General features: G+C 42.5%; 1 protein-coding gene across 3 annotated transcripts; it reads left to right on the forward strand.

The window, feature by feature from the left end:
* The first annotated feature begins 13 nt into the window (after positions 1 to 13).
* CFAP210 (cilia and flagella associated protein 210) lies at positions 14 to 21,763 on the forward strand. 3 transcript variants are annotated; one of them, XM_075002012.1, is made up of 9 exons: positions 14 to 98; positions 2,384 to 2,610; positions 4,419 to 4,592; positions 4,702 to 4,895; positions 8,354 to 8,510; positions 13,985 to 14,124; positions 14,909 to 15,101; positions 18,129 to 18,293; positions 19,391 to 21,763. In XM_075002012.1, exons 1-9 carry the CDS (start codon positions 32 to 34, stop codon positions 19,751 to 19,753), a joined length of 1,680 nt encoding a protein of 559 aa, XP_074858113.1. In that variant the 5' UTR covers positions 14 to 31; the 3' UTR covers positions 19,754 to 21,763. The 3 variants fall into 3 exon arrangements, with proteins under 3 accessions (XP_074858113.1, XP_074858114.1, XP_074858115.1); XM_075002013.1 differs by having other exon boundaries at positions 30 to 98; positions 2,387 to 2,610; XM_075002014.1 differs by lacking the exon at positions 14 to 98 and adding an exon at positions 164 to 209.
* Positions 21,764 to 26,533: the final 4,770 nt, after the last annotated feature.

A 26,533-nucleotide genomic window follows, 5' to 3' on the forward strand; every position in this document is an offset into this window, starting at 1 on the left:
ACAGGGCGCCGGGCAACCCAGTTCGCTGGCTATGGACGCGGCTGCCCGGCCCGCCGCTCTGTACGGGAGGCGCAAAGGCCAGAGGCGGGAGCCCGCGCGTGAGTGAGACGAGGCCGACACGCGCGTGGTGGGGGCCGGGGGTGACGAGTAGACCCGCTCCCCGCGTGAACGGCTGTTAATGCTACGTAGGGTTGTACGGCACCGCTGCCGTAAGGACTTGCTGCGGGGTGCAGCCCAGGCTCGCGGGGAGCAGTGACATGGGCCGGGGGGCGGCGTGAAAGGGCCGTGCGGAGGGACGCGCTACCAGTAGCACTGCCTGTTGTCTGCCCCGCCCCCCTTTGCAAAGACTGGTACCTCAGTCCCATCGGGGTGAATGGGACATCCTCTGCAGCCGGCACCTGTGCTGGCCTTTGCCTCCGATCACGCCCCGCGCTCCGCCAGCGCCTCGCGCCGGGGCTTAGGTGTCCTTCTCCCCCTGCCCTAGCTCTTAACTTAACCCTGTCTCCAGCAGCTTGACCCCCCGCCCCCAGTCAGTTAGCGCCTCGCCCGCTCTGATCCTGGCCAGCTCCCCCCACCCCTTTTTGGTCTTTTACCCATTTTAAAGCCCTGTAAAAAGCAGCCAGCAGATGACTACAGAAAGTGGGGGCATGGCGAAGGGCAGTGGCTTCAGCAGGGCTACTGCGCGTGCTCAATCGTACGTGGGCGGGCGGGAGCCCGTTTGATCAGTAGCCCCGATGGCCCTCACGTGGAGCTGAAATGCCAGGCACACGGGAGACAGCTCGCTTTCAGGTGAAGAGGTGATGATGCCCAGACACAAGAGATGCATGACGAGCTCCTGGAACCAACACATCTAGAGATGTCTGATGCGGAGTGCAGAGGAGAAAAGAATATAATCCTCTTCCTTCAATCCTTGAGGGGGCCATTTAGGGATCTGGGGCAAATAGATTTAAAAAAAAAAGGGATGGCACTTGGTTCTGCCAAGAGGGCAGGGGACTGGACTCGATGACCTCCCGAGGTCCCTTCCAGGTCTGTGAAATGTGCATGTATCTTCATCTCACTTCAGAGGAGCCATTACAGACATGTTCTGGCACCACAGAATAGTACAGGGAAATACAGTACTTTACAGTACAACCCTCTTTATCCATTCCCTTGCTGCATGTCCCTTCAAGAAAGCTGGCAAAAAATATTCTAAACAAAGAACAGACATTTCACTGCCAGAGAAAGCACCCTCTTTCATTGTAAGAACCTTCCATCTTAAATGCCCTCATAGCCCTGGCTCCTAGCAGACATGCAAGTAAATTTCTAGGGCTTAGTTCTCATCTTCCAAAGGTGTGCGTGTATAGACACACAGGAGTAACAATTGAAATCAATGGAGTTGCTGGTGTGTAAAACTATTGTGGAAAAATCAGATCACATAAAAGATGCAGCCTAGTACAGCAGTCATAGCTATCTATAGTATATTAGTGTGAACACTTGGTTTGTGCAGAGTCCCTTATTTAGGCTATCTCTACACTAGGGGAAAACTTGGAAATGGCCATGCCAGTGGCCAAATCAGAGAATACAAATGAGGCACTGAAATTAATATTCAGTGCCTCATTAGTATGCTGCCAGCCACGACGCAGCTCATCTACATGGGGGTCCTTTTCAAAAGGACCCTGCAAATGTTGAAATCCCCTTATTCCTACCACCGAAATCCCCGTATTCCTATCAGTTTGCACAGTCCTTTCGAAAAGGATCCCTGTGTAGACAAACTGCACGCGAGCAAAATGTGGCACTTTGGAAGTGTTGCGACTGGCAGCATGCTAATGAGGCACTGAATATTCATTTCAGCGCCTCATTAGTATTCTCCAATTTGGCCATCATGATGGCCATTTTGAAATTTTCCCCTAGTGTAGACTGCAACTAAGGGCAGTTAGCAGAGTAGCAATTGTATTTGAAAGTAGGTTTTAAATTTAAACTGGTAAAAGTTGTAACCTTTTTAAAGATTTGTTATATGTTTACAAATCAGATAGAAAATCTTGCCAAAGAGAAATTAATTTTGTTCAAATGCCTGGGTTTTTTTGAAAACAGTAATGACCAACATGAAGGACATTTCTGGAAAATTACTGATTGGAAAAAGGAGTTGAGGGCCTGAAAAGTACAAGAAGGCAAGACACTTTGGTCTGTCAAGTAACCTGAGGCTCTTGATCTGATGGTTAGTCCTGACTCTTCATCAGCTCCTGGACACTCAGATTACATTATAGAGTCAAACTAAAATGATGCATCCCTGTCAGCATTGTGTAGGAGTCCAAATCTTGGTGTGGGTTTGAACCCAGGATTTTCTGTCCAGCAGTGTTGCAAACTGAATGAACTAATTCTTTTGTTCTTTCTTTCTTTCACATAGCAGCAAATGGTTTGGAAGAAAACGATATTCCAGATATTATTTTCTTTCCGAATGGTGTAGATCTTCGCCAGGTTACTGTTCTGCCAAAGGCAGAATGGGTTAGGATTCGAGACAGTGTTGACAGCGCAGCTAGAGAAGCAGCACGTATTCTTGCAGAGAAGAAAGAACGGAAAGATATGCACTTACGTTCCAAAGCAGTTGTAAAAAACTGGCCCAACACCATTGCAGTAAGTGCAATGTATACTTGGAGGATTTACTTTTTATACACATTGTAATGCTGTTAGAGTGAACTCTTTTGCTGCCTTCTGCCTGTACAGAGAAACACACAGACTTTCTAATAAGAGTTGCACTCTAACCAGAGTCTACTTTTTGGTGGTCCTGCTTATTAATTCTGTCTGCTGCTGAGGACCACCATAGCTTCTTCCCTCTTCAGTCCAGAGAAGCATCAAGGAACCCCAGGTAAAGAGGAGACAGCAGAGCTGCATAAATCAGCAGCACACTAGACCTGTTTTTGTCATGTCACAGATAAGTTGAAAACAGGATCAAAGAGAGGAGACAGTAAGAGATATGATGGGAAGAGTCTCCATCTTTTTTGTTGATTGACAGTGTTACCACTCACCCACTAGGCCTCCAGTCTTTTCCTTCTCCCTACAGATTCTTGTTCAAAATATTTCAGTGGGCAAGTCTGGAGCTTCCACACTTCCAAATTACACGTTATTCCAGCTAAGGTAATTACATTCTGGCTACCTACATTTAGCCTGTAATTTCAATTGGCTATGTTATTTACTATCACTTGTATTGCAATGGTATCCAAAATGTGCAGGGTCTGAGAAACAATCATGCCTGCTCCCAGACCATGCAATCAAATAAGACGTACAACAGAGAAGGTTGAGGAAAAGGAAAAAGATATACAACAAAATTTTGTTGTACTGGCCCCCTGCTTTCAGCTACTACTCTGCTTTCCCCTAACTAGCTGGCAGTCCTCTAGGCTTTGTGAAAGTACTGAATCTTGGCAAGGCATCTGAAAGTATCTCAGTTTAGAAGGTGTGTTCCAAGTGCAAGAAGTGGCATGGTAAAAAGCATAAAGACTGTTGTGGGAGAAGAAGACAAATATGTTACTGAAGCTGTCACCATTGATGGTGCAGAAATCCTTGCTCTTTCTGGTTTTTACTTCTTATCCTGAACTGCCCCATAGTACAGAGCAACCTAGGCACAGGAAGTAGGGATGCAAGGAATATTGCATCACCCCCAGGTTTTACATCCAGCTTCCTGTTCTGAGGGACTGGCTCCACCATCCCTGGGTTCTGGCCTCTGGGTGGCTGCACACACTTTGCTAGCCCCCAAGGATCCTGCTGCTATGGGCTTTGTTGGCCCCCCAGGGTCCCATCAGCCCTCAGAGTACCATCACCCAAGGGCTCCACTGGCCCTTGGGATTCCACTGCTCGTCAGACCTGCCACAGGCTCCGCAGCCTGTCAGCCAAACCAGCTACTGAGTCCTGCTGCTGGACCAGGGTTCTGCCGCTGCCCCTGGCTGTAGCCCCAGCCTGTGGAGGTGAGGGTTGTCAACTCCTCTCAAGTGGGCATCATTTGCGGCAGTGGAGTCCGGTCTGGGAGAGTTGTCAGCCAAATCTCCACAGGTCTAGAGGAGAGTTTTGCAGATCAGCACCCCCGCCCAAAAAATAGTTTGCAGTACTTTTAAATAGCTGCTGCTTATTACCTCAGAGATGGTGGCACAGCAGTAGTGATTGAAATGATCCTTATCCTTTATCCAGTGATGTGAAACTTAATATAACTCCTCATGAAAGACTTTGAGATCCTCATACAAAACGTGCTTTCTAGCTGCACATCTTTATTACACCATGCAATTTTTAATAGATATTTAAAAACAAAGGGCAGCAGCACAAAAAGTGTTTGACAGTTCAGTTTAAATATGATATACTCAAATTGTTGCTGATTTAGTCTTTTGAAGAAGTAAATTTTAAGCGAGTACATTTTAGTGTGATCTGTAACTGAAATTAGTTTTCTTTGCATTTAGGGTCAGGCACAGAGGAAACTTAAAGCCAGAAAATTGCGAGAAGAAAAGGAAGAAGAAGAAAGAAAACAACTTGATCTGGAGGAAGCACAGTTTCAAGCAGCAAAACGGAAGGAGGCCATAGAACAGGCCAAAACTTATCAATATTATCAGAATGAGAGAGTGAAACGTTTACATGTTTGTAGTTGGTTTACTGTCTTTAATTCACATTGTATTAAGGTTTCTTTGCATACAGTTAAATGCGTAATAAAATAAACATATGAAATTTTCCAATTCTGTTTTGTAGAAAGCACTTTTACTTGCTGAGGTTCTAAAGGAAAGAGACGCTCAGACTGAATTTAAAAAGACAAAGCCTGATATTTACAAAAAAAAGGAAGAAGAAATGGAACGCGAGCGTGAAAAAGCTATTCTTAAAGAGCAGGAAAAGGCACATGAACGCTATATGAATCGACAGGCACTTTGCAGAGACCATCTGGAACAGTAAGTGAAACAGAGCTGCTTCTGATTAATAAAGATTACGGAGTTAAACTGCATTTCTTTTTCAACAAATCTATTTTAACCAAGTTGTTAAAAGAAATGGAGTGTTCATGCACTAAACAGTAACAGAGAGGTAGCCATGTTAGTCTGTACTACAACAAAACAAAACAGCAGAATGTAGCACTTTTAAGACTAACAATGATTTATTTGGTGATGAGCTTTCATGGGATAGACCCACTTCATCAGATCAATCTCATTTCCAATACAGACTGACATTTATAAGTACAGAGGACCAAAAAAAATTGCAATAAAAACTGACAAATCAAATAGGACTAAAGAAGGGGGATAAGGAGAGGGGAGATGTTAAGTGTCCTGCATCAAAGGAAGGAAAGCTGTCCTTGTAATGTGTGAGGTAATTGATGTCTCTGTACATACCACATGTTAATGTGTCAAATTTGAATATGAATTCCAATTCACAACTTTCTCACAGCAAAACAGTTGTGAATTGGAATTCATATTCATATTCAACACATTAACACGTGGTATGAACAGAGACATCAATTACCTCATGCATCATAAGGACAGCGTCCCTTCCTTTGATGCTCATAATTATCTCAGGCAGGACACTTAACATCCTCTCTCCCCTTATTACCCTCCTTGGCCGTGTCTACACGTGCCCCAAACTTCGAAATGACCATGCAAATGGCCATTTCGAAGTTTACTAATGAAGCACTGAAATGCATATTCAGCGCTTCATTAACATGCGGGCTGCTGCGGCGCTTCAAAATTGACGCACCTTGCCGCCGCGTGGCGCATCCAGACAGGGCTCCTTTTCGAAAGGACGCTGCCTACTTCGAAGTCCCCTGGAGACTTCAAAGTAGGCAGCGTCCTTTCGAAAAGGAGCCCCATCTGGACGCGCCGCGTGGCAGCAAGGTGCGTCAATTTTGAAGCGCCGCAGCAGCCCGCATGTTAATGAAGCGCTGAATATGCATTTCAGTGCTTCATTAGTAAACTTCGAAATGGCCATTTGCATGGCCATTTCGAAGTTTGGGGCACGTGTAGACGTAGCCCTTCAGTCCTGTTTGATCTGTCAGTTTTTATTGCAATTTTGTTAGTCTTTAAAGTGCCACAATTCTGCTGTTTTGTTTCATTCACTAAACAAATGAGTTAGTAGGGATTTTTAACAGAAGTAAAATGAGCTGTTGTTTTCTCAGCAGAGAGATAAAGATATGTTAGATCATCCATTTCATCGTCTCGGTAGTCCAGAATTCTATTGACATTACAATTTTTAACATTTTATCCAGTCCAATTTTAAAAGCCATTTTCCTTCCTTTGGAAAGGAATTTGCACTATTTTCCTGGGGACTACTCCTACACTACAGCAATCTTTCAAAAGAAGATCTGCCAGAAGAGATCTTCCAGAAAATCTTCTTTTTAGTCTACACACTAAAAGCAGATTGAAAGATCAATCCACTTTTTCAAAAAAGAGCAGCCACACAGCCCTGGCTGCTCTTTCAAAAGATGGACCAGAAAGTGCTGCAGACAGGGTCACATGGCTGGCAAGCCTTTCCGGGAGCTCTGGCCATGTGCTTCCTTACAGGCCCCCTCGCAAACACCCGCTCCCCACTCATGCTGAGGCCTGTCTTGCTACACACAGCTCTACAGAGCCTGTGCACAGTCCTACAGCTCAGCCCTGCACCTACAGCAGCACCAGACCTGCATGCACACCCTGGTTGGGCTCCTGGCCACCCTCTTTGTGGCCACCCTCCATCTTCTCCGGTGACTGAGCCCTGTCCTCAGGGCCCCCACGCTTCCCATCCAACTTGTGCCTCTTGAGCCACCTGACCAGCCCCAACCTGTGGGACCAGCTGATCCTGGGCAAGTGGGATGATGCGTGGTGGCTGCAGAACTTCCATATGAAGAAAGAACTCTTCGTGAAGCTCTGCAGCTGGCTCGCCCCCACTCTGCGATGCCGCAACAGGTGGATGTGGCCCACCCTGACCATGGAGAAGCATGTGGCCATCACCATTGCAGGGCTATTGAGTAAATGTCTTTAAGTTTCAAAGGCTAAAAGCTCATTCTGTTCCTTTTTAGGATGCATATTTAGGTCCCTCGTGTCAAGTTTCTAAAATAATAATAATAGAAGTTACTGGACAGCTCAAGAATTTTCAGTGCCTACTTTAGAAATTTACTGTATCATTTGACCATCTAATTTTTTTAACTTATATTTACTAAAATTAGGTCTGTTATTCGTCCGTCTGAGGACTCAGGAGACAAACTGCATGTCATCTTTTCTGATGAGGTAGAGGGCTATAAAAAGTTATGATTTTTTTAATTAAAGAAATTCCAGCCACAGTTTGTTAAAGTTGCAGTTTTATTATGGTCAGTTCAACTCCTTTACTAATGCTAACAAAACAAAAATCCAAATAATAAAAAGCTTTATTTGAGTGACATTGCAATTCTGTGTGAGGTCTCAATGCCATTCACTCAGAAGTGGCATTATGACCTGGTGCACACTGTTCCAATGCCACTCCAATTTGTGACAGCTATGAAAACTAGTGGCCTTTGTTAAAAGTTTCGGTTTCTGCAGCCAAATCACAGCCCAGGATTTTCGTACGGCTTTAGTGATGCATTGTGAATAGAAGAACTCAAGGAAGCAAAGAAATAAAATAATTAAAATTTAATATAACTGTCAAAAGAAATTTTGTGATGAAACATGTAGATCTATTTATTGTGGTTTTTAATTGCTAGTTAACTTTCAGTAAGGTGCATGAGATCTCTCAGTCACTCATGAGAATTAACAAGGCATGTGCTATGCTGGGCACGGATATCAGTATCTAGTGGGAATAATGCTGCAAGTAATCCTGGAAAGTAGTTATCAGTGGGTTCTTTCTTATTTGACATCATCTGAGATCCGACTCTGAGGAGCAGCTACTAAATTCAACAAATGTTGCAGTGCACACATACATCGAGGAAATCATGCTCTATTCTTTGACGATGAAGGGTTTCTGCCAATGGCACTGATGTAGTTCTTCTGCAGAAGAGGTAGGGAGTATTTGTGGGGCATGCCAGAGGTATACATCCTGTACTTTACTGTGCAACAGCTTCCAGAACACTGTTATAAAAGGTTGTGGTGTGCTTTCCTTTCTTCCCAGAGTGGAAGGAGAACATTAGGGCTGTGGCAGTTACTGCAGTAGCTGCCTTTGTGAAGTTCTGCTGCCACCTATGATTTGGGGGAAAAAGATTCCTTTCACAACTCCCAGAGTTACTAAATTCTAATTCTGCATGAGGGCCATGCATGGGGCTGAGGATTTAGGCCAGTGGCTTTAAAATGCATCACTTTGCTTATGAATTCTGACACTTTCCCTGCCTTCAGTCAGAGTTTCAAATCTAATGCTTAGAAATGTGTGATCTTTGCCCATTATGTACTGTGTACATTTTTCTTACCTCTTTATGCTTTAGAATAAAGGAACATAAGCACCAAGCAGAATTAGACAAACTACAAGCAAAAAAAGAAGGTGAAGAGATTCAAAGACTGACCAAGTTATATGAATTAGAAGTAGAGAGAGAAAATGAAAAAAAACTGGAGGAAAAACTTGAACTCAGGAGACTGCATCAGGTAAGTAACACAAAAGTAGAAAGACCAAAATTTTTCAACTTAGATGCTTAAAGTTAATGGCTATGTCTACACTAGCCAAAAACTTCGACATGGCCATGCAAATGGCCATGTTGAAGTTTACTAATGAAGCGCTGAAATACATATTCAGCACCTCATTAGCATGCGGGCAGCCGCGGCACTTCAAAATTGATATGTCTCACCGCTGCATAGCTCTTCCAGACGGGGCGCCTTTTCAAAAGTACTCCAGCAATTTTGAAGTCCCCTTATTCCTATGAGCAGGTGGAAATAAGGGGATTTCGAAGTAGGCGGGGTCCTTTCGAAAAGGAGCCCTGTCTGGACGAGCCGCGCGGTGGCGAGCTGCATCAATTTCAAAGTGCCGGGGCCACCCACATGCTAATGAGGCACTGAATATGTATTTCAGCGCGTCATTAGTAAACTTCGAAATGGCCATTTGCACGGCAATTTTGAAGTTTTTGGCTAGTGTATATGTAGCCTTAGATGTAGCCACTGTGTCTTTTCCAACCTCCTCTAAAACAAAGTCTCACACTTCACAGAGTTGGCTTCACTTTGTTAATAAATACATACATTAAGAATATAAATTTTAGCTATTTAGCCTTGTCTCCAGATCTGGTTTTCCTGGAAACCTACCTTAGGACTATAGCTACTTCTACACTCTCACTCCGCCATAGAAGGTGGCATGGTAATGAGGCAATGCTAAGCAGGCTAATAAGGAGCTAATGTGCATATTCAGCACCTCATTAACATAATGACAGCCATGCGAATTTCAAAGTGCAGACTTCGAATTGCAGATTGACAGGGTAGATGGGGGCAGCTTCGAACTAGATGGGAGTAAGGGAATGTTGGAGCGGGATGCTTATTTTGAAGCTGCCCGCATCTTCACTGTCAATCTGCAATTGGAAGTCTGCATTTCAAAATTCACGTGGCTGCCATTATGCTGATGAGGTGCTGAATATGCACATTTCCACCTCATTAGCCTGCTTTGCATTGCCTCATTATGATGCCACCTCCGACAAGAGAGTGAGAGTATAACAGCAGCCTAAGTAATCAATCTGTATTCTGAATCTCATCTCTCAAAAGAGCCTCTCTCGTCACCTTTATAGCTGTGTAAGGTAAGGAGCCACTTGCCTGGGAGGAGCTCACCAACCTTTCTGAGCAGGATTAATAGCAGAGTGAGGTGGTGCACCATCTATCTGCAAAATTACTAAAACCACATTGAGAATTAGAACCAACTGAACATCTCCATAGTAACAGCTCTGATGGGATCATTTGCTTATGCTGAAGGCAGAGTGGGGAGAAGAGTAGTGATAGGTGATGCACAGGCATAGACTTCAGAAAAGTGGGAGGGGTCTACTGCTAGATCTTTACTACTGGCAGCAGACTGTTGAAGGGATTGATGTTTATAAAACCAATCATGGGAACTGCAGGCAATATATGGAATTGTTGACCGTCTTCACACCTGCATTCTTTCTCTCCATCTAGTCCAGGTCGCTATTGTGGTGTAGGGTTTGCTTCTGCAGTGTAGAAAGTGATATCAGGCCTGTTCAACTTGGCGCCACTCCCTTGTAAAACATTTCCAAGTGAGATTTCTTCCACAGCTGAAACACAATGAAGGAGTTCCCTTTGGTCTCATACCTCTGTTTTGATTCCATTCCCAACCTGGAATAGCAGTCCTCTCTCTCAAAGAATACAATGGTATGAAGACCCATTTATTTTCTGCATCAGGATCGGCAGGCTGTTCCCTGCCCTTGAGAACAGTAGGTTCCTCTTTCTTCCAAGAGAAGCAGAAGCAGCAGCAGGATGGGCCCCAGCTACTGAGGTCAGCAACCAGGATATCTGGGATTGGGTTTGACCTGATCTGCAGCACTCTGCTCATCCTTTTACAGAGAGTCCTCTGCTGGGAGACTTCTCAGTGCAATGGATCTTGGAGTTAACACCCCATTAAGGTGCATGGCCAGTTCCTACTTCTCAGAACTGGTGTTCCAGGCTGTCTGCAGAGTCAGACAGCTATCTCTTCATCAGTTATACTACAGTCATGTTTTTGAGCTTTCTTTGCAACCAAAATAAATTGAGATTCTCAACTCATCATGAGTCCAGAAGGTGGGGTCCTAAGCACAGGTGCCTATGCTTTAATGTGACCCTAATGTATCTTAGTGATGATAAAGGGAAAATATTCCCCTTCCAAATTATGTGCATCTACTGAATACCAGATAAGTCAATGCAGAGAAGTTCCCCACATGGTTAGTTGGAATAGAGTGAAACTGATTACTAGAAGAAAATCATAAGAAATGTCACAGTTCAGGGCAACTAATGTTTTCTCTCTAATGATTTCACCTTAAGAAATAAAAGTACTTGCTTAGGAAATGGTGGTGAGGTAGAACCCTATAACTGTGGGCAATTATGCCAATACGTATTTCCACCCAGTAATTCAGCACAGGCACTCAGGCTATGTCCACACAACCAAGTTATCTCAAAATAACAGTAGTTATTCTGAAATAACTTTGGCAGCATCTAAATGATGCACGTGCTATTTCAAGGTAGTGCTATGGACCTGGAAGAGCCATTTCAAAACAGCGAGGTGCTATTTCAAAATGCATTTTATGTTATTTCAAAATAAGATATTTCAAATAATTAGTTTGAAATAGTTTGTCATTTGTAGATGTAGTCTCACTATGAGGCTTCTGGCTGTCTAGATATCATATCTCTTGATCTGGAGACACACATCTAAATCCCTCCTGACTGGGGTATTTCTGGGCTGCACAGTTCACTATGCTTTGTATTCCTCAAGAAATCAGGCTGCCTGTGCAGGTTTGCTTTGCTTTGCTTTTCTCTCACAGGCTATGTATAGCATAATTGCCCACAGTTATAAGGTGCTACCTCACCATCATTTTCTAAGCAAGTGCTTTTAATTCTTAAGATGAAATCACTACAGAGAAAACATCAAAAGAATAAAAGTACCTGCACACATTGATCAGCTTATCTGAGATCACGCCACCTGCAACAAGGGATGTATTATGGGGTCAGTATCTCAAGTCCCACAGAGGGTTTTCAGTGGTTACAAATTCATAACACTGTCATGAAACTGAGTCATTCTTTTATAGTACCCAGGTCTTTGATCTGAGAATAGGTCAGGTCATAGCTTCAAAGCTTTGGGTCCAGGGGTGGGAATTTTGACTCCTTTCTCCCATACATTTTCTGTGAAACCCACTTAACTTTGTTCATCCAAACATTCCTTCTTGTCTGGCCCATTGTTAAATGAGACCTTGGATGCTCATGACACTTTCTGGGATTTATTTTAGTCATTCCGCTCCCCCTCCCACACACACACTGTATGTAAAGTCCCACAATCATACGTAAACGTAAAATGAACAAATGAAATGAAATTAATAAAACTAACTAAAATACTTGAACTTAATTCAGAAAGGTTGGCCCAGGATATTGCCAGAAATGGCTGTATCTGTCACAGCAAGTAAAAATATCTCCTTGCAGCTAGCTGAATTTATCATTCCTAAGTTTATTTTTGAGGAAGCTCTGAAGGACCCTTCAGTGTTGACTCAATATGTGGGGTGGCCTTGCTAATACCTGCTGGTAGAGCCTCTGTTGTCACTGCTGATGGGAAGAGCCTGTCTACTATCACCTCTTCGTTAAATTGCCTTTTAAGAAGACTTTGAAGGGTTTGATATTCCTGTTCCTGGCTATGGTTACTACAGCTTAACATAAATGATATCACTCCAGAGTGTAAACTTATGCTGATTGAAGTGCCAGTGTAGCCTCCCTGCCCACTAATGCTAGAATTATTACACTGAAGGGAGTGCTCTCCTTTTCTCTAAGAGCAGTTACATTATAGAGAATTTAGACAAACTTCAGTGTAGCCATAACCTCTGTTGTTTAAGGAGGAACTGCCAGAGCATGATTGCTATTACAGTGGCAAGAGGTAAAGAAATTATAGTCCATTCTTTAAGGGGTTGCTGCCTATTTTTTGCTGACAAAAGAAATAGAAGCTTCCTTCTGTGGAGCACCTCTTGGATTATGCCAGGATGCCCTGCAACAAAGAGGAATTGCAGCTTAGAGTCTATGAGCATAGAGCATAGAGCCCCACCACAGTTCCTTGCTTCAAAAAGACGACTCTAAATAGAGTAAAAAGAAGTAATTTAGAGAAGTCCAGTGTATTCCAAATATTACCCTTTTGCTTATATTCTAAAAGGCAAAAATTTCCTGCCATACCTAAAAGGCAGAGTGATCCCAAAGTGAGCAAGGCCTAGATAATTCCAGCAGGTCTAACGCTGCTTTCTAGCTGCAAATCTGGGGGAAAACACCATTGCTGCAACAGCACACCTAGTTGTGCAGAAGAATCATGTGACTTCTAACTGAACTGTAAATATTGTCAAGGATGCATTTCACAAGTTACAGACTACATTCTGCCCTTAAATTTATGCACTCAACTCATTGACTTCAAAAGGTCATATACATTAAAGGGCAAAATTTATGTACACAATACAGGAATTAAAACAAAAAGCAGTCAAGTAGCACTTTAAAGACTAGCAAAATAGTTTATTAGGTGAGCTTTCGTGGGACAGACCCACTTCTTCAGACCATTTCCAGACCAGAACAGACTCAATATTTAAGACACACAGAACCAAAAACAGTAAGCAAGGAGGACAATACAGGAATTGTATCACCACTGACATACAGCCGGTATTTCAACAAAACATTGGCATCTGTTTAAGTCCAATGCCTCACATCAGTTTAAGACAAAATGAAGGTTATACTGTCCTGTTGAAAATGTATGGAGAGTGACCCAATGTATAATGATGCACTATATGTCCAATTTTGCCATTCTCAGCATCATGTAAACTTCAGAAGGAAACCATGAACTGGGACAACAGAACAGAATAGAAAATAGAACCATTAAGTTTAGACTCAGGTTCTGACTAATGGTCTGCCCCTGCCAGAGTCCAGAAAATGCCAAAGCCCAAAGGGCATTAACACCCTGACTCTGTCTCCCTTTCACACCAGTGGAAAAGCCTTTCCACAGGTATTCATTGACAAGAAGCACAGGGGGCCTTTGCAGTGTAACACCTTGAAGTCAGGAGATGTGAATCAAGTGTTTCAGGTCCTATTGGGAGACCAGTGAGCACCGTGTACATGCATGGCATTGCTAACTCCTGCTGTGACATCAGTAGTGTGTGTACTAGAATATTGGTGCATATTAATGTTACTTTTGCAGGAACTTGTGATATATTTGCTCTCAGAATGGAAGGTATTTCAGGGCTGGGCATGAACACTGATTCTTTTTTATAAGCTTGTCATCTAGAATCTAGGTTCTCTCCTGCTGCAGGCTTAAAGGCACCTCTGTAATTTACATAGTGTGATTTAATTCTGTATCAGGTTATTTTCTTCCTTTTAAAAGATTTGCTACTTGTCTTAGTAAATATAATTGGACACTTTTCTTAAAGGAGCATGTTGCTGACCAGGATATTCTTAAAGTTGTACAAAAACAAAAACAAGAAGATGATGATGATAAAATTCAAGCTCATTTCAAAGCAAAACAAAACATGGCCAAACTGAGAAGAGAAAAAGAAGCTGAAATGAACAGGTGGGGCAAATGTTAGAATATTAAATAACAGATTCAGAAGTATGACTTTGTCACATGATTATAACAACATTCTGAATTTCCTTTCTCCCTGGCCTTTTGTAGTCACAGATGATGTGCAGTGAGCTGGATGCCAGCCTTGATCTTACTAGTTTTCAAGGCTTATGGACTTTTCAGGATAGTGGTTCTTAAACAGGGGAATGCAGAGGTCTTCCAGGAAATATATCAAGCCATCTAGATATTTGTCTTGTTTTAGAAGTCTACATAAAAAGCAGGAGCAAAGTCAATACAAACACAAATTTTATGCAATAAATTACTTGTTTATATTGTTCTATATGCAATACATCAAAATGAAAGTACAATATTTATATCCCAATTTATTTATCTAATAATTATATGGTAAAATGAGAAAGGAAACAATGTTTCAGTAATAGTGTGCTGTGAAACTTTAATATTTTTATGTCTGGTTTTGTAAGCAAGTAGTTTTCAAGTGAGATTAAACTTGAAGATGTGAAGACAAATCAAACCCATGAAAGGGTTATAAGTAGTCTAGAGTTTGGTTCCCACATCCATGGGCTGGAGGTGGGCCTTTTTATCTGTCTAAATCCTGATAGAGAATAACACAATGCTGTGTCTTTGATTTCCTTTCAGTGAAGCAAAGGATTAAAAACTGACTTCTCAGTCAAAGACTCATGTTATATAATTAGATTCCAATGAGCTATTTGTAAGGAAACCAGGTTTATCTCTTTTAATGTTGACAGCTTGCATTAATTGTGTTCTGCTGTAGGCTAATGCAGGAACAGAGGGATAACATCACTAATCATCTAGCTGCACTAATGAAACAGACATTTGAGGGGATAGATGAACGTGTTGCCAGAGACATGGCAGAGAAAGAAGCAGAGTGGGAAAAAGAGCGCAAAGAGAAAGAAGAAAAAAAGAAAGCTGAATTGAAATCAATTGCAGAACATAGAGCCGCAGTGGTAAGATATTTAAACAGCTGCTTTAATGTGGTTGTGTACAGTCGCTCAAATATTTTTGGGAAAAGCAAGTTTTTGCACTTCATTGTGGGAGAGCCACATAGAATTTACTGACAAGTGTCAGAGGTAGCTGAGTTAGTCTGTGCCTTCAAAAACAACAAGTCTTGTGGCACCTCTGGCAGGGCCAGGGTGGAGGGCCCCTCAGAGGGAGCCCAGACAAACAGAAGGGCCTGCAGGGCAATCACAGGCAGCTGGGTGAGAGATGGCTCAGCCTAACTGGGGCCAGCTGGCCCCAATGACTGGGCCAATAAGAGGCCTTTAAAAACCTTTCACAGTGAGAAGGGTGGGGAGAGTGTGAGAGGCAAGCAGAGAGACACAAGGGCTACGTCTACATTAGCACACTATGTCGAAGTAGCCTATTTCGAAGTAAGGACATCGAAATTGGCTACTTTGACGCGTATCATCTACACGTCCTCCAGGGCTGGTGCTATCGACGTTCAACGTCGAAGTAGTGACAGGGAACATCGAAAGGAGCTGCCCCGGAAGGAAATGTGGAGCGTCCACCCACACAAGCACTCCCTGTCGAAATAAGGGGCCAGCAAAGCCCCAAGCCGCTCCCTTAAAGGGCCCCTCCCAGACACACTTGCCCTGCACAGCACAAGATCCACAGAGCCGACAACCGGTTGCAGACCCTGTGCATGCAGCATGGACCCCCAGCTGCAGCAGCAGCAGCCAGAAGCCCTGGGTTAAGGGCTGCTGCACGTGGTGACCATAGAGCCCCGCAGGGGCTGGACAGAGTGTCTCTCAACCCCTCCGTTGATGGCCGCCATGGAGGACCCCACTATTTTGAAGTAGCACGACGCAGATCGTCTACACATGCCCTACTTTGACGTTGAACTTTGAAGTAGGGCACTATTCCCATCGTCGGATGGGAATAGCGATTTCGACATCTCACCGCCTAACTTCGATTTCAACATCGAAATAGCACACGGCGCGTCGACATTGTGCCAGCTACTTCAAAGTAGCTGGCTCGTGTAGATGCACCCAAGGAGACAGGAGTAGTGAGAATGAACAGGTTTGACAGGAGCAGAGGAGAGCAGCAGGAACACCAGAGATCACAGAGGGAGAGCAGGAGCGTCTACAGATCAAGAGTGGGGACCTGTGACTGCTACAGCCTGGAGAAGTAACCAGGGGGAATCATCTGGGGAAGTGGCCCAGGGAGGAGAGCTGCTGTGCCAAGAGCTAAGGGAGTCAGCTCCTCCCACTGGCAGCTGCACAGGGTCTCTGGGCTGGAACCTGGCATGAGTGGGTCTTTGCCCATGAAAGCTTATGCTCCAACATATCTGTTAGTCTATAAAGTGCCACTGGACTTCTTGTTGTTTTTTGAAGATACAGACTAACTTGGCTACAGACCAAGTCTCTGATACTTAATAAAATTAGGAGATAGTGAGAAAAATTATGTAAATCTTTGTAGTTGAGGGAAAACTCATAGGTGTGTGAAATTACTAGATTTTGGACATGTTTTGCTCATGTTTCACAGCTTCCTAATATTGTCTTTGTGTTTTTAGTTTACCTTGCCTGTAGAATGATAAAATATTCCTGGAAAATATGGTTCTTCTTCGAGTGTCCCTGTGGATGCTCCACCATTAGGAGCGTCAGCGTCACCACACCCACTGGCCATAGACTTGTAGGTAGTAATGTCTCTCCCTTGGCTGCCCACACACGCAGGGCACAGGCATGAGATGCCTGGGACACTTGCTGTACATGCGCAGGCAGACAGCTCCTCAGTTCTTCTCAGATTGCTGACGGCTTTGGTCACAACAGCAGTCTCTCCCTCAGTCACCTGGAAAAAAAAAAACTGTCAAATCAAATGAGTAACTTCATCTTCAAAGAACACCACTTCATAACGTGGTGTCTCCCTCTCACAACACCACCCTCCCGCCAATCAAAGAATCGATGCCTGCATGGGACCTCAGTTTGGTCTTCAGGGCCCTAACTGGAGAACGCTTCAAGCTGATAGCCACCGGCTCTTTGCTGCACTGGCCCATGAAAGTAGCTTCCCTTGTGGCAATCACCTAGGCATGAAGACTTTGGTGCACCAATGTCCAAACCACTGCGTTCAACCTTTTACAAGGACAAAGTAGTCCTCTGCACCCACCCAAAAATTCCTCTCTTTCCACTGAAACAAGCCAGTATACTTACCTGTCTTCTTCCCTAAAACACATACTGACAATAGAGACAGAGCCTTGCATACCCTCAACATCCATCAGGCTTTGGCCTTCTACCTGCAGAGAACAAGCCATTTCGGAAGTTTCCTTGCCAAAAGGTCCTGTGGCATGCCTGTCTCCAAACAGAGGATGTCCAAATTGATCTCTGTATAGGACTCGACTACAATAAGTTCAACAAAGAACCTCTGGCAGGTATTTGTGCCCACTCTACACGCGCAATGGCCACTTCTACAGCCTTCCTCGGAGACGTGTCCACTGATGACATTCGCAGAGCAGCCACGTGGGCGTCCACTCACACTTTTCACACAGCGTTACGCCATACAAACCTATGCTGACTCTCAGACTGCATTTGGCCTATCTGTATTATCAGATGATGTACATCATCCGAAGGACCCTCCTCCAAGCAATGACACTGCTTGGTTAGTCACCTAAATGTGGAGCACCCACAGGGACACTTGAAGGAGGAGGAGAGGTTACTCACTCCGTGCAGTAACTGTTTGAGTTCTTCAAAATGCTGTCCCCATAGATGGTCCACCACCCACCCTAATTCCCTTGGCTTCAGATTCCTGCTTGGCTTCCAGATCAGAGAAGTGTCACCGGCGTCTCGTGCCTGTGCCCTGCATGCGCAAGCAGCCGAGGGAGAGACACTACTACCTACAAATCTATGGCCAGTGGGTGCAGCGGAGCTGACACACCTAAAGGTGGACCACCCATGAAGACAACATCTTGAAGAACTCCAGTTACGGCACACCTCTTCTTTTCAAATTTTTCATTAGCAAGTTTTTTTTTTAATAAAATATAGATAAAAATGAAAGAAGAAAGAGAGAAGGAGGCAAGATTACAGGGTAAAGAAAGGCTTCATGAACTAATGGAAACAGACCGCATCTACCTGGAAATGGAGAAAGAGAAAAAACTAAGAAAGCGCAACGAAAACATAAAAATGCAAAATATTCAAATCCAGCAAATGGTAATTATGGGGATTATCAGATATATCACAAAGCCATTTCAGCATACATCTATGGTATGGCAGTCTTGTGTGAAACCTAAGTCTTTATATTATCATAGTACTGTTCAAAGCAAGAGGAACATGAGAAAACTATTTTTATCCCTTTCAACATAAGGCTTCAAGAGTGATCAGTCTTTTCACAGTACAAGGGTAGGATTGTGAATCAAAGCTTATATTCAGTAGTGGGGGAGGAGTTAGTTCACAGGATTGGTAGGAGGCTGTAGATCCTTTCGGCAGATCCTTGTCTAAGTCAAGCCCCGTTTGGACTGAAAGATTTCCCCACCTTGTGATAACTGTTAGACTGGAATATATAAAATAGCATTTGGTGTCTCAGTCCAGTTGTCAGTGAACATGTAATACAAAATCTCCAAAAAGTGCCAGCACTAACCATATGCCAAATACTTGCCATCACAAGGCTCCCGTGCTTTTGGGAGTCTTCTCTAGTAACATCACATATCTATAACTTCCCCATCTGAACAGATTAATATAGAGACTTAACCCTTCATAGGATCACAGTGACTACTCCCATTGTCCGGTCCCCTCTCAGCTGCTAAGACCATCTGCCAGTGACAACCAACCCACCTCCTACTCAGTTGCCAAAGTTTAACCACACAAATATGTTATGGGAGTACTGCAGTCCACCTAGGTTCCCAAAAATCAGATTTTGTACATGAATCTGCAAAATCTAGGGTGTGCACTCTTGGCAACCATATGGGTAAGACTTAGCTGAGAAGTTAAGGCTGGAATTAATAAGAATAATTGAGGTACCTTGTCAGCTGCAGATAATGGTTTCCCTGAATCAGTATTCAGGCACATTGCTGGCACATGGCTGTTGCTTATTTTGCATCTGTTCTCTGGACAAACAGAGAATGTGAGTTTTGCATCTCTAACTAGAGTTAATTGTGATTAATTCAAAATATTTTTATTGAACGATATTACAACCAATTATTAGAAAGTGTCACATAAGCACTTCCACAACTTTATGTTGTGTCAAACGATTTTACTACAAATTAATCATATGCATATGTTTAAGCTTTGTTATTTCCTTCCCTAAACAGGCTGAAAAACGAGCAAGAGAACAGCATGAAAAACAAGTAGAATTGGACTATGAGTCCCAGAAAGAAATTATTGCAATTTGCAAGGAACAGGAATTTCAAGAATATGCAAAGCAAATAATTGACTCAGAATCCAAGACAGCCCAAAATATTTATCCTCTTCTCAAAGCAGTAAAAGAAGGAGTAGGTGGCGGTCATGGACCAGTTTATAGAGAAAGAGGAGGAATAAGACCTAGTTACCAAGCACGGGATGTCAATGGCACTCAGCTACCATCTTACAATTGTAACACTACTCAAGAAATAAAAAAAATAAATACCAATAGTAGCATCCCAGAAGCTAAGGCAAGACTAGGTTTTACATGGTAAAAATAAGTCTTTGTAGTCTTTGTAAAAACAAATCCAATAAATTGGTAAATGATGCATATTGTATGAAATGAACTATAAACCCGTAAGTGCTCTGCAGAAAAGCTGATAGTGACTTTAGTAAATACACTTGGATTCCTATGTTACATCAAATTTACAGGCAGACCCAAATGATGTGCTGTTAATAACCTTACTTTATATATAAGATTCATGTTAAAATAGACTGTTTTGGTTTCATTTTTGTAAGTTGCAAGCTCAGTCATTTACAGCTGCTCTTGAATATACTGTGAAGTGGTGCATTTGCTCTCCTGTAGTTATAAGCAGCGAGGGCTAAGGCAAAAATAACCTTTAAAAGAAGCCAAATTCTTCTGAAGAGTGTAGGAAATACATAAGAAACAAATACTCAGTAACAGAATAAAAATGTGAACAAAAATTTTGTATTGCTAACAATGCTTTGATAAAAATTTCACATTCTGCATGAAGTATTCCTAAGAGTCTACTCCTTACTGAATATAATCAGTCAGCACCCAGAACACTAGCTCATCATCAGTATATCATTTCTGTTCTCTTAAAATTTGAATCATCTTTTGCTACACACTTAATAACTACCTTGCTGCTATTACATAACTAACTACAATAGGCCCACCTTTCATTAACATCTTTTTTAACTCGTTATTCTCTGTACAAAAAATACAGGCAAAAATTAAAACAGTTACAGCAAAGCAAACATGTATATACTCAGTTTCTATGCCCTTTTACAAGATTCTGTGCAAAAATAATCAGTTTTTTTAAATAGAGTGCCAAGAAGTGACTGGATTGTGGGCTGTAAATATGTGTGCAGAGGAGGGCTCTGGCTAGCATACAACAGTCATAAACAGGGTTCAGTTACTGGCGGCTGAAACTAAATACATGCAAATTGGAAATCAGGTGTAAATCTTGAACACTGGAACAAATGGATCAAGGTATGCAGTGGATTCTCCTTCATCTGACATCTTTAACTTAAGCCTCTTTTTGGAGATATTCCTGAATTCAGCAGAGGTAATTACTGATGACAATAGTCTGTATGTTTTTACCTGAAGGCCTAATAAAACACTCCACATGTTTCCTTTTGGCCTTGATTTAGATGCTTACAGACCAATCATTGCAAGTTTGTTTACAAACTAGGGCTGTCAAGCAATTAAAAAAATTAAGCATGATTAAGCGTGCTGTTAAACACTAATAAGAACACGTTTGCCCTTATTTCCTAATACAAGTGAAACTCCCTTTCCAGCACTCTCTCATCTGGCAACATTCCTCTTCTGGAATAACAGCGGATGTTGCTGGACCAGAGAGCACCCAGACCATAGAGCTCCAGCTGTGCTTGGCACAGCGGAGCCCTGCTGGTGGGAGGGAGCCCCACTGCCAGCTGCTCTGGGGAGCCCCAAGAGCAGCCCTAGGACAGGGAGACAATCTGGGGAGCCCCACTATAGGAAATCAGATGAGGTTGGCGAGCTACAGTGTGGCCCCACGGCTGCAAGGGGCTAGGGCACAGAGCCCCGCCAACAGGCCCAGCTGTCAATTAATATACATTAAGACTAGAGATTAAAGCATGAATTATGCCCTGCATTAATTGCAGGCATTAATGCACATTTATTGACAGCCCTACTACAAACATGCTATGTCTAGGGCAAAATTTTATTTAAAAATGTAATTCTGAAATATCATACACTTGGCACAAATTCTGTTTTGCTATGCTTAATGCTTCAACACTGGATATTTGATTGCAAACATCTGACATTCAACATAGATGCCTATAGATATACCCAGTGTAGCTTGCAATATAAAGGCCTGATCCAACAGAACACTTTGGTACACAGTAACTCGGAACATGAACACAATATTTCTATTGATTTAAATGGAACTATTCACTCAACATAGCAGCTCAACATACGATAGAGTCGGGGAAAATAATTGGCTTGCATTTCTAATGCAGCAGGAACCATACTGTAGTATCCTTGTATATGTTTTTGCTCAAGCTTTACAGTTATCAGCAGGAGAGTACATGCAGCAGCGTAAATCCCACCCTTTGATCAACATGCTGCTAAGACAGCACAGAAAAAAAGACAGTAGAGAATTTATTTGGAGCTATTGTAACAAAAATCCTGCCATTTGCAAAATATCCTCTTGAAGTAAAGGTATATTTTTAATACACACGATCTGAATTCTATTATATTCCTATTCTAATTATAACAAAGAAGCCAGGTCTAAATAACTTGAAAGTGGAGCTTTTTAACTTTTCATTTCATTGTTTTTGTTGAGTTGTTTCTTTAACTTTTATAAATGCAGGCACTGGGTATGTCTCATCTTCCATTCCAAACCTATTTTCTCATCCAGATAATTTTTGCTCAGAGCAACTGATTTGTTTGCAAATTGTGATGCTGGAAATAGGGAAATTTTCCAAAAAACTGCAATGTGTCAGATTCAAAATTTCTTTTATTACCAATTAAGTAAATCACTATTTGAGGCATATCATCTACCTGTCTCGATGGCTCACCTTTTTAATCATAATTTTTACCCACACGTTTCTCAGAAATATTTCAGAGCTCCTAATATGATATACAAAGATGATTCTTCAAAACATGAAGAATGGGGCATTTTTCTTACTCAGGACATTAGCCAAGATGCTATAATTTAGCAATTCTTACCATAATGGGGTGAAACCAGAGATGGATGGGCTCTGGCTAAACAAGCCAATGTCATTATAATTTTAGGAAGTTTTGAACTGCCTATGTACTCTCTAGAGATACATCCACACTACATTCCCCTTTCAAAAGGGGAATGTAAATGAAGGAAACTGAAAATGCAAATAAAGCACTGATTTACAAATCTCACACTTCATTTGCATAGTCACGCATGATCAAGTTCTCAAAAGAGATTTTTTCAAAAGAAAAAGCAGCTGTGTAGATGGGGTTCTTTTGAAAATAAACCCTGTTTTGGAAAGAACCCTTCTTCCTATTTTGTTTCAGGAAGAAAGGTTCTTTTGAAAACGGGTTATTTTTGAAAGAACCCCATCTACAGGGCTTTTTTTTTTTTTTGAAAATTTCTCTTCCAAAAATGCGATTATGCACGATTATACAAATGAAGTGCAAGATTTGTAATTCAGCACTTTGCATTTTTGGTCTCCCTCATTTACACTCCCCTTTAAAACGGGAATGTAGTGTAGACATAGCTCTTGACTATACAGGTATGCCTACGAAGCCAAGTTATTTGGAAATAACAGCTGTTATTCTGAAATAACTTTGTGAGCATCTACACGTTGCAACCGCTATTTAAACTAATTTAACTTAAAGCAAGGTCAGGGTTTGGTAGTGCCTGGGAAGTGGGATGTGTCTGAAATCCTGGGATTTCCCAGAACATGGAAAGGGAGGGGCACTCACAAGAGGGACAATATACTTCAGATTCACCACTGGGGGCAGTCAGCGCAGGGAACAGCAATACTGCAGAGTGACCAATGAAGGGCAACCACAGCAGCAAAACATGGGCTATGTGGAGATAAGGCTCTCCACCCTGCTGGAAGAAGTAAGTGCTCCTCTACCTCAACCTCCACCGGGCATTTGGCCACAGCACCACGCAAGGGGAGCCATGCTGCCTTCACACAACTCCTCCACCAGGCCAAGAACCCCCAGCCACTTTCCCCAGGGCATGATCAACAGCCCTGTCCCTTCCCCCCCGTTGTCATTGTGCTGGGGCCATGGAAAAGCACAACAGCCCTGCCCCCAGGCCCTCCCCACTCCCCCCACTGCCACTGTGCTAGGACAGGGAAAAGAGCTGGGACCCAGACCCACTGTGCCAGCACATGGGGGAAAAAATCCCTGCACCTTAGTCTGCCACTGTCCCAGGGTTGAGGAAAACAGCTGCAGGAGCAGCAACTCCCCCACCATAGCCAATGTTGCTGGGGCTGGAGAAAACAGCTGTCATCTTCTGATCAACCAGTACAACTAGATCTCTCTCCTCCTCTATAGCTTCCAACCGACATCCGCAGTTCATAATTAAAGTCTTCATGTTCGTTCCTAAGCTCATGACTCTGTGCTCAATTTTTGTCTGATTTATTTTATTCCAGTTTTCAAGATCACACAAAACTTGCATGATATTCCAGTCCTCCTCCAAGGATAGACAATACATCCCAACTTTGTCCTCTATAAATTTTTATTAGCACACTCCTTTCTTTTGTGCTAAATAAGAACAGACTGAAGTCTGATCCTTGAGGAACTCCACAAGTGACCTCTCTCAAACCTGACTGTTAATCTTTCAATATGACCCACTGTAGTCTCTCATTCACACAGTCCCTTACTTGCCTTTTGGTTCTGGTATTAATCCCTATATTCTACAATTTAACTACTGCCAGTGTTGTGTATCTATCTGTTGCCATTATTGGCATTAGTAATGTCTTTCCCCATGTTGTCCATTCTCCATCACTGTATCCTTTGATTTTCCTCCTGCTCAGTACTTGAATCCAGGATGAAAACTACACATCTTCTAACTCCAAATTACTACTTAAAAGTTTTTTATTTTTATCAGTTGTACCAACCACCATCCCAAAAGTCTGTTATCCTGCTCACCCAGATTGAATCCGTCCCAGGAGAATAGTCCACTCTCTGTAAATGCCTCCAAGTAGTCTTAATATCTCAGGTCTCTACAGCACTCTCGCTTGAGCCATCTTTTGATCACCATAATCATGTCTGCCTTGCTCTCTGCCCCTTCAGACAGGTAGAATCACATCTTAGTCATTAATTCTTCAAGCATTTCCCCATTGAGAATCTAGCAGAATTATTTGTTTCCACAAAAAAGGATAACAATGATTTCTTTCCCATTTCCACTTCAGCTATATTTTTGCTCCTAGAAGGCAACACACTGTTCTCTTCTTTGGATCAGCTCTGGTGATAAGCCTGTCTCTTCTTGTCCTTCATGAGGAGTTACCAGTCACATAGACTTACCTCTTCCTGGTGGTGGTGTGATTCTCAGGCCTGCTTCCTTCTGTTCTTCCTTGTGTCTGGAAGTCTTCTATTCTCATCTGCAATCTTCTGTGAGTTAGTCCCTTTCCTTCTGGAGCTCTGAACTGCGGCTAGGTCCATTGTCTTTTCCCCTCTTCTTGTAGGGTTAGCTGCTCTTCTCTTGTTCTTTTCCCTCCCCTCTTTTGTTGCTGCCTTCTGTTTGTTTTCCAGCTTAACAAACCCATTCCTCAAATCGTTTCTTCTTTTTTAGCTGATCTGTGTCTTATTCTCATAGTTACATGCTTCCATGTGTGTTTTTTCTTCCTCCAGCAACCTAATTTCATAGCTGTCTTGTCCAGGATGCATCTACAAGTCCCGAGTTTTCTCCTTCTCTCTCTCATCAGCTCAAATCCTCTTCTAAACTCAACTATAGCATCTAGGTACATGTCTACACCTCAGATTTTTTCTTCCATCAGTGTTATCAGGTGTCACTTCCTGTAAAGTACCTTTCAGGTACCCTCTAAGCACTGTTTCCCAAACTTAAAATATTTACCTACCGCTTTTGGGACCTTGGACTCATCGGCGCACCCCCTCTCTCAGTGCTGTCCCACTGCTTATCTCCAACTTTTAGTAATTTATTTTCTGCCACGTGCCCCTTGAAATCCTTTTGTGTACCACTGGTGGTACACGTACCATATTTTGGGAAACACTGCTCTACCAAATAGCATGCAACTCACAGCTTTCACAAGTCACTTTCACTGTCTTCCATTTTTCAGGTCACTACCACTGCTGCATCTCTGTCATAGCCTTCATTTCTAAACCGCTGACAAAAAACAGCAAAAACTTCTACACACTCCTACTTAAAATCTCATTTTTGGCTCTGTTTGCCAGCTCTTGTGCCACTGCTCAAGCCACCCAGGCTGCATGATTGATGATGCAGGCATTTTCAAGTGTAGCATGTTAAGTGACTGATGTTACTAGGCCAATCACTAATAAAATAGAGAAAGTGTGTGTCGGGGGTGGGGGGGAATGTATTCAGGTTTAGAAGTAAGAGGTTGTAGAATTACTGGTTCTAGATATATTTATATGTTTTATTACTTATTGATATTATGGTTCCTTAAATATCTTCTCTTTTGTAAAAGGGTTGGGTAAAAGTGTAGATGACAATTGATTTAGCTTTGTATTTTCCATAATATGTAGATGAAAATGAAAGATGATGCATAAAGACTGGAAAAAAAGAGGCAAAGAAAGTAGCTCCGTGCATCAGTGGAAGCAGGCTAAAGCTCTGGGGTAGCTGAGAATCAACACAAGAGAGAACAAAAATAAATAAGTAAATAAAACTTAAATCCTACAAATGGTGACAGGGTGGGGATAGGTGATGATTATCAACAGACTGTGTAGTGAAATATCCATGTCCATCAGTGGCACAAGGTTGCTGCAGCAGACCTTAGTCTTTACTGTGCCAAAGCAAAGCAAGGCTGATGCTTATTTGGTTTGTACTTTTAACACAAAAACATAATGTCCATACTGGGTCAAACCAAAGGTCCATCTAGTCCAGTATTCTGTCTCTAGATAGTGGCCATTGCCAGGTGCCACAGGAAAAGAACAGAAAAGATAATTATCAAGAAATGAGGCCACCACCTCTGCACACAGTATTCAAGATATGAGAAAACCATAGATTTCTCTAGAGGCAATAAAATATTGTCTTATTCTCTATCCCTTTCTTAATGATTCCCAACATTCTATGTGATTTTTCATTGTCACTGCATGCTGAGTAGACGTTACCAGAGAACTATCTACAATGACTCCCAGA

Source organism: Carettochelys insculpta, chromosome 8 (assembly GCF_033958435.1).
Source record: "Carettochelys insculpta isolate YL-2023 chromosome 8, ASM3395843v1, whole genome shotgun sequence".
Classification (NCBI taxonomy): Eukaryota; Metazoa; Chordata; order Testudines; family Carettochelyidae; genus Carettochelys; species Carettochelys insculpta.

What these genes read in the sequence shown, in the direction of transcription:
- CFAP210 (XM_075002012.1), top strand. Translation starts at nt 32, where the DNA reads ATGGACGCGGCTGCCCGGCCCGCCGCTCTGTACGGGAGGCGCAAAGGC. An exon ending in ACTGGCCCAACACCATTGCA is followed by an intron (nt 2,611 to 4,418) that starts GTAAGTGCAATG and finishes CTTTGCATTTAG; the next exon opens with GGTCAGGCACAGAGGAAACT. An exon ending in ATATTCAAATCCAGCAAATG is followed by an intron (nt 18,294 to 19,390) that starts GTAATTATGGGG and finishes TTCCCTAAACAG; the next exon opens with GCTGAAAAACGAGCAAGAGA.